Here is an 8,670-nt window from a genome sequence, read left to right as displayed (position 1 = left end):
TTCTTTTTATATTCTGTAAACAATCCATGGTGAGTTGATTCAGAGTGCCAATCAGGTGAAGCATGTAAATCCATAAGACTGAAAGGTGGAACTGGCAATCTCTTTCCATGATTTCTAACTGAATTTATCATTTAGTGTCATAACTAATTCACATGTTCACTTGAATTTAAAATAATTTGGAACTAACCTAAACACACACACACACACACACTTAAAAACTCAATAACCTGGGTCATTAAACTTTCTTCCCCCACAGTCTTAAGATAGTGTGATTTCTTCCTTGCAGTTAAAATGAATTTAATTGCTCAAGATCACTAGTTTTGTTTTTGAAGTTTTGTCTTAGCCACTTGAGTGAGGCTTATCTGTCATCTTTAGATACCTTCTAATCTCTAAAATGTTGATATAATAAATCCACAGTCTGCCTTCTACAGATCACCACTCCCCAGAAGGATGAAGGATTACACTGACTGAGTCAGGGTTGATGCTGAGGGTATCAGGAAGCTGTGCAGGACAGAGAACTTCCCACTTAGCTTCCCTCCCAGAGAAGATCAAACCTCCTTCCCATCCTCAGCCAGATACTTAAGTTTCCTTCCAGAATAAAAGTTCCAAACAGAAATGACACCTCTTTCTTGCTCAGCAATGGAAGTGCTATTATTCCAAGAAAGATGGGTGGAGGAGTTAATAAAATTCCCCAAGTTCACAGGGGACAAGTAAGAGTTTCATTCCATGACTAGTTTCTGATTGCCATCATGTTTGCTGATTGCCTTTGCTGGCCTACTGTGAGGTCAAGGGTCTTGAGAACAATCCAAAAGAGAATTTAGTTGGTTGTCCATGAAAGAAAGCCTATGTGTCACATAATATCATACGTAAAACTGCCATGCAGTGATGGTCTGTTCATTAAAACCCCAGTTCTGTAAGTTATTTCACCACTTGATATTGGGGAGACAACTCTCAGCTCTGGACCAGGTATTGGAAAGAGCCTAGCTCACCACTAGTCATGAAGCTGGAAGGTTCCACAAGCTTGTGGGAGAGGCACCCCCTCCCCATCCCATGAAGGTATTTGTGGGAAATTAGAGTGGACTCTGTCTTGATGCCAAATTGATTCAAAGATCAAGCTTCCACAGGAGTTTCTTAAATTCATCAGTTTCCCATAGCTTCTCCAAATTATGTTAAATTACATATACACATACACACGTGGCCCAGGAGCCAGAGCCAGAACAGTGGATCTCTGATATTGGCTTCAGACCTCAGTCACCCTACACCGCAGCAGTCCCACGAAAACCAAAACCTTTTCTAATTCAAGCGTATGTTGAACTGCTAGAAGCGAGGTGTCATCTTCTATGGCAATTTCCTGCATGTGAGTTTTGAAGATTTTTGTTTGTTAAACCACCTCAAAACGCATATACTTGCTGAATTTACACGTACAGGATTTCCAGTAACTAGTTGATGTTGAAGCCAGTTCCTGCCACTTACTTGAAGCAGAAGTAGAGAAGAAACACTTTCATCTTGGTTTCTAAAGCTGACTGAATTCCAGAGAATCCTTAAGTAATCTGAGGAACCTTATAATGACGTGCCTGAAAGGAGAGAAAGGTCTTTCTGTTTAGCGCAGTTCTAATCACGGATTACATTTCCTGAATAACGATGATGATGATGATAATAATAATAATAATAATAATAATAATAATAATAATAATTTAATATCTACCGAGAATTTTCTAAAACCAAATTTCCGCTACTTTAGTTCCAGTCTTCCTCTCTAGATGGAGACCTCGCAGAGGCATCTGCCCTAGGTAGAAAGAGGTTACCCAGGAACGAGGTCCCCAAAAGATCGCTCCCAGTGTAGGGAGGGAGGAGTAGCGCCCTCCACTGTGGGGCGGGGCTACCAAGTCCTTTCCAAACCGGTGCTGGCAGCTCCTCCCCGCCACCCTCTTTACCAATTCGCCTGGTCTAGGCCCCCCTCCACAAGCCCCCTCCGCCAATCCCCGACCCCCGTGTGCAGGGAATTTCCCGAGCATCCCAACTTGAATTTCCTTCCTGGGGGAAGGGATGAATGCAGATAAAAGGAGTGCAAAGGACTCGAGAAAGTCACAGTGCTCTGGAGCCTCAAATCTCCGCGCCTCTTCCACGCTACGAACCCGCGCTCCCTCGCTGCGCTCTTTTGTCCGCGGTGATGAGTCTCCGGCCCAGCCTCTCTCCCCGCCTTCCCCGCCCTTCCCGGTCACTGTGCGCGCTGCTGGCGCTGCTGCTGCTGCTAACGCCGCCAGCGCCCCTGGCTAACGGTGAGAGCTCGGGACACACCAGAGGCACCCCAGCAAGACCGCGTGTCCCAACCTCTGCATCTGGGCCGGGTGGGGATGAGGGCTCTCCCAGCACCTTTCGATAACGACTCTTTCTTCCCCAGCTGGTCCAGTAGCAGGGAAAGTGGTGAGAGAACTGCGCTGCGTTTGTTTATCCACCACGCCCGGAATTCACCCCAAAATGGTCACTAATCTCCAGGTGATCGCCGCAGGCCCACAGTGCCCCAAGGTGGAAGTGGTGTAAGTTCTCCTGCGCTGCGGTGTCCACTTGACCTTAGCAAGAAGGGACTCCTCCAGCCTTGTCTTTTGCTCCTATAACTTAGACTTGCATCCTCCTTTTCTCTCTGTAGAGCCTCCCTGAAGAACGGAAAGGAAGCCTGTCTGGACCCTGAGGCTCCTTTGATCAAGAAAATCGTCCAGAAAATTTTGGACGGGTACTTGCCCCTTTGATCTTTACAGTTTCTTAATCTTTTCTCTGGGGTGGGGGGGGGGAAGGTAGACATCACAAGGTCCTTCCTTATTCTCTCTATAGGATTTGGGTACCACATTCCAGACCATGCTTAGAATTAAAAGGTTGTTAAGAAGGGAAAATTTTTCTGGAAGGAACTGGGAAAACCTGGATCACCCTTGCATGAGCCATAATACAAAGCTCATTATTGAAAGATGTATTTTTTTTCCTCCACCCTTTACATTTATCTAACTATTGTTTTCATCAACATTCCAGGCACTGTGTTTTGAAAATAGGGTAGAGTAGACTAAAGTATGAAAATCTGGTTAAACTGATATAATTATTTTCTCAGCAGTGGAAACAAAAATTAAGAGAACGGAACACGCATTGGAAGGACTGTCCAGCTTTCAGCTGAGAAGTTTTCCAAGAGAGTCTCTGGACCAGTGAAGACAAGAAGTGGTTGATTTTTTTCCCCCAGTAGCTTTCTGTGTGGATTCCCTGCTTTGAAAGGAAAAGGGAAATCTGTTTATCCCTCATATTTTTTTTGCTCAGTTTACTAAGTATTTAGCATAGTATTTCTTGCTACTTGTTTTTATTTTATCTGCTATATTACTGGAATCCTTGGAAACTGACTATTTTGTGAGCCAGGAGTCATTGGTGGTTGATCTTTCAAAGTGTCTTGAATTGAAGGTGACTTCTGCAATGTATTTCTAGAATCTATTCCTATAGTGTGTGTGAAAGGCTTTGAATTTAACAATGAATGTTTTGTTGGAATGCTGTTGGGGGAGAGACATTCTTATTCTCATTCTGCCCATGGAATAGAAAATATTTTAGTGTGTTTTCTTGGATGATATGTTACAGAATTTTTTAACTCTTGACCCCTGTATGCTATTTAAGTTATATATATATTAGAAAGCTGGGTGTGTCATACAATAATGTGTAGAATATATTTCCTTATTTGGAATTTCTAAATGTTTAAATTCAATAAGGAATAATATATTCTCTTCCTATGATTTTAGACATTTGGTGTCTTCTTAGTATGGCATAATGTCATGACTTACTCATTAAATTTTGATTTTGTATGCTATTTATTAACTATTTTATTAGCACAACTGTAATCCAGTCATTAAATACTTGTTTAGAATAGATGAAGACAAGAAACAGGTATTATAGTTTTTATAGGAATGCATTTTTTTTTAGTTTTTCTAAGTAAAAAGCAAACTTAACATCAATCTATACTCTGAAAGTTTTGAAAACGTGTTTGACATATTTAAATACAAATTCATCATTTGGTCATCCAAATATATATACTATTGCTAAGATATTTACATGCTGATAATGTATCTTTTAAAGGTTTTGACCACTTTGTTAAAAGTATATATACATCACATCCACTATATTAAAATTGCACTTTATTTTTTAACTATGTGGCTCATTTGTTTATAATACTTATGGGGGGAGAAAAAAAATAAAAGATTTCTAAACTTCACTCACTTTGTTTCTTCTTTCTTATAGAGTTACAGTGAATTGTATTTATCTATAATTCTTCATTATTCAAAAACTTAATTCTGCTCCTCTCTGGCTTACAGAGAGGGCCCTCATTTTCTCATGCTGATGCATCAGTTCAACTTTCTCCAAGCTCCAGTAAAGCCTTCCAGTAAATCCTTTGTGATATCAATAGGTCCTGGCATCTATAGAAAACACAAAAAGGATAAGGCTTCCCTATCTGCAATTCTTAACTAGCTTCCTACTATAGTTTGGATCTCAAAAGCCCATGTGTTAAAGACTGGGTCCCCAGTTTGGCACTCTTAGGAGGTGGTAGAACTTTAGGAGGTGGGTCTAGTGGGAAGTTGCAGATCATCAGGGATATGTCCTTGAAGATGGTTTTAGGATCCAAGCCCCTCCTTTTCCTCTCTTTTTCATACCCAGCCATGAGGTGAATAGCCTCTTTTGCCATGTGCTCCCACATCACAGACTATGCCACTACAGGCCCAAAAACACCTGGGCCAATTGGCCATGGACTGAAAGCTCTGAAACTCTGAGTCAAAATAAACCTTTCCTTTTTTTAATTTCATAATCTCAGGTATTTGTTACAGTAACACAAAGCTGACTAATATAGTCCTTATTTCCTAGATGCTGCTAAGCATGGCTAATGAAGTTCTGTCTCATCTCACTGCTGATTATTACTTCAGCTTTACTTCTTCCTCACATTCTTTGCAGTCAGGCATTTAGTTCCCTAACACAGCATGTTTGTTCTTGGGTCCATGCCATTTTTTATTGCACTGCCTGTAAGGAACTTGTCTCATTTTTGCCTATAGGAAGATAATTACTCATCCTTTAGAACTAAGCTCAAGCAATACCTTTTTCATGTAGTTTTTCTTGCCATTGCAAGCAGAGCTCCTGTTTTTCACTTTGATGTTTCCATAGCATCTTCTAGATGTCTGAGTTATAGCAAAGATTGCATTGCTATTATTTGTTTATAGGTCCTTTCGCCCTAGTATTCTGAGAACTCCCCTAGAGTATCACCTGTATTTCATCCATCTCTGTATCGCCAATGTGTGGCACAGAATGATGGCATTAAATTAGGAACTTTTCCTGACCCAAGTTACCCTGTAATGTACTATCTGGCTTATAGTAGGTGTTGATTAACCTACTCTCTTCTCCTTGTCTTCAGGTAACCCAACAAGGAAGGGCTTTGTCTTATACAACTTCTTCATCCTGTAACACACACCCCTCACTTTCATAATAACTCCCATCATTCCTCTCACTTCCTCCATGCATCCTGACCCTTCCTCCTACCAGATTGAGATTCCTTGCTTATCTTGTCTTTTTCCTTTTTGATATTTTCTCACCAAAGTGACTATTGACTTTATGGAATCTATACGCAAGTAGTTATGGTGTTAGTGTTGATCTATTTCAATTACACAGTAATCTCCATGAGGACAAGGACAGTGTTTACTGCTGTTTTTAGGACAGCACTGAACACACAATGGGTATTTAAATAGATGAGTAATTGAGACTAAACAAGCCCTACTGTCTTTTTAGTGCTAAATAGTAATTTCATATAAATATCCCATTCTTATGACAAGCAAGAAAGGAAAAGAAGGAGACTAACTAATATAAACACACACACACACATACACACACACACACACACACTGCAATTGCATTAACATATATACTTATATTGGCATATATTTATTTTAGTAAGTACTAATATTATTAACATTTATATCTAACCTAGGTTTTCCTGTAGCTTTTGCTCGCTCATTATATATAAAATATAATTTAGATTAATGAATTTTCTATTATTACATATTGATATAGCTATATAACAGAAAGAGAGAGAAAGAAACAAAAAGATACAAGTTATGGAAAAATCTGTTATACTTTCAAGAAGATGGGTGACAAATTTTCCAACAATATAGAGAAGAACAAAATGGCTCTAAATTTTAAGAAAACATTGAACTTAAGTGGTCTCTTTCTTTTCTCAAATAGTACCTTTTTTGGGGGGGGATCCCATGAATTTTAGGAAACACACAAACTAAATTATCATAAATGTTTGAGTTCTAAAATTTGTTATACTAAAATTTGTTACATCAAACACTTATTGAATAAATGTCTGAGAATAACAGATGCAAGCATATTAAGTGACCGTTAGGTGGTAAAATAGAAGTTTTGAGAGCAAATAAAGATTACTAATTCTTTTTTGCTTCATCATCATTTCAAGGTCTTTGTTTCTCCCAGTAGCAAGATTTAAAGTTAAGTTTATATACAGACCATAGAATAAGACCTTGTTTCTAATATTTTTGCAATTCTTGTTGTCATGCCCATTCTGTAAAGAAGAAAAAAATGCATTACAGTGTATTACCAAAGTGCAACCTGTGCAAGCACCCCAATGACAGCTACTGGTCACTATTTCTATCATTACTACTTGATTATTCCACTGGCAAGCCCAAGAACTACTGTATCTGGGGAAAAGTAATCTAATGTATGTCTTCTAGGGATGCCTTCTAGGTTCCTCATAATGACTCCTAAGTACTATTTTCATTGTCTTATCCACCTGAAACTCTCTCTCATATGTGAAATCACTTGGAATTAAACAAGTGGTTAGCTAAAATCTACTCTGCGTGATTGGACCCAATTCAGACAATTTTAAGTGTATAAGATCCTTCATTCATTTTACCATTCTTGCCTCTGGGTGTGACACATTCACTTAATCCCTCAGTTCCCGAAGGTCTGACAAGATCTATGGTCAAATATGACTAGTGGCTTTGTTTTTCTTAGTTTAAATTATTGCATGAGGAAAAGAATTGCTGTGGGTAACTCTTACATACATCACCTCAAAAGACCTTCCTGGATGTCACAAAATGAGAACTTTGACAAACAGAATGGGCATGACTAAATCCAGGAAGAAAAGCAGAGTGTGTGTGATTCTGATTTTGGCTGATGATCCTGGTTTACTCTTAGTCAGCAGAATTACTATATTTCTGGGAAGGATTGTTGATACATCAAATATGCAAAGAGGGATAGTGACATAGGACAACCTAAAGTTTAGATCTAAAAATTCATTTCTACAAATTCTATTCTATTTCAATACAGAGAAATTGCAAAAATACCCGACTCCTGCTTTGCAAAATCGCCTTGCCACATAAATTTATGTTTATTTCTGATCCACTCTAGGATTGGAAAAAGCAAAAAATAATTGATTCATTTTCGGGAAGGGGATAGGTATTCTTTACAGTTTGTGATGCAGCACAAAGTTGGAGCAGTTGTCTTTTAAATCTAGTTCTGGGGCTGGGGATGTGGCTCAAGCGGTAGCGCGCTCGCCTGGCATGCGTGCGGCCCGGGTTCGATCCTCAGCACCACATACCAACAAAGATGTTGTGTCCGCCGAGAACTAAAAAATAAATATTAAAAATTCTCTCTCTCTCTCTCTCTCTCTCTCTCTCTCTCTCTCTCTCTCCTCTCTCACTCTCTCTTAAAAAAAAAATCTAGTTCTGAGAATTTATAGCTATGTGACCTTGACAATTTATTTAACATCTCTGTCCCTTAGTTCTCATATCTGTATACTAGTACAATAATACCTATCTAACAGGCTTTCCCGGGGGTATTTTCTGGAACAAAGTAAATGCTTAATAAATATTAGCTCCCTCCCAAGTGTTCTAAATTTACCCATATCCCTTCTACCTATGTAAGAATGATATTTAATACTGCTAAGAATTTATTGCTGAATCTTTTTTAAGAGCCTTCTGGAAACTAAATATTCCTTACATATTTTCTGTTAATGACATGGTGACATTATTAAAATACATGATCCCCTATCATTCCTATAGACATTCAACAATAAAAAAGTCAATATATTGACATTTACTTATAAATTTTTATATACCAGATTCTATGCAGGATCCTTATGATTCTAAGGCAATAAGGAAGAAATTTCAGTTTGAATTAAGGCTTTTTTGTAGAAAATAAATTAGTTTTCCATGAAACAAAGATTTTCTTGAATGCAGAGAGAAAGGGAAGAGAAGAGAGGGGAAAGGAAAAAAAGAGAAGGAGAGAGGAGAGATGAAAGAGAAGGGAAGAAGGAGGAAGGAATAAAAAAGTTCGTGTCTTTTCTTTTTCCTTTCCTTCCTATCCCTGCTCTCTTCTCTCTCTTCCTTCCTACCACCTTCTTTCTGCTTATTGTGGAGAAGTAAAGGAGCCACAGGAGGAGGATCATTGCCCCAGGAGTCCTGAGGAGCACCTGGCTATCTCAGCAGAGGTGTCAGCAGCCAGCTGCCAGCAGCCAGTACCTCCCAAGTGAATGAGGCCCTTCTTGATTTTTCAGCAGTTTTGGTCACTGTCTGATGAGGCTCACTAAAGTGAGCACAAGGAAGAAGAAGACAGCAGCCTCTAAGTTATCAAGTGTAGGGTTGACTTATT

General features: G+C 39.1%; 1 protein-coding gene across 1 annotated transcript; it reads left to right on the top strand.

Moving 5' to 3' along the window:
* The first annotated feature begins 2,170 nt into the window (after window positions 1–2,170).
* LOC113196523 (alveolar macrophage chemotactic factor-like) lies at window positions 2,171–3,160 on the top strand. The gene is made up of 4 exons (XM_026408480.1): window positions 2,171–2,279; window positions 2,402–2,537; window positions 2,648–2,731; window positions 3,098–3,160. Exons 1-4 carry the CDS (start codon window positions 2,171–2,173, stop codon window positions 3,114–3,116), a joined length of 348 nt encoding a protein of 115 aa, XP_026264265.1. The 3' UTR covers window positions 3,117–3,160.
* The last annotated feature ends 5,510 nt before the right edge of the window (window positions 3,161–8,670 follow it).

This window comes from Urocitellus parryii, chromosome 10 (genome assembly GCF_045843805.1).
Source record: "Urocitellus parryii isolate mUroPar1 chromosome 10, mUroPar1.hap1, whole genome shotgun sequence".
In the NCBI taxonomy this organism is placed as follows: Eukaryota; Metazoa; Chordata; class Mammalia; order Rodentia; family Sciuridae; genus Urocitellus; species Urocitellus parryii.
Note: the sequence above shows the minus strand (reverse complement) of the source record. Positions and strands in the feature narration are given on the sequence as shown.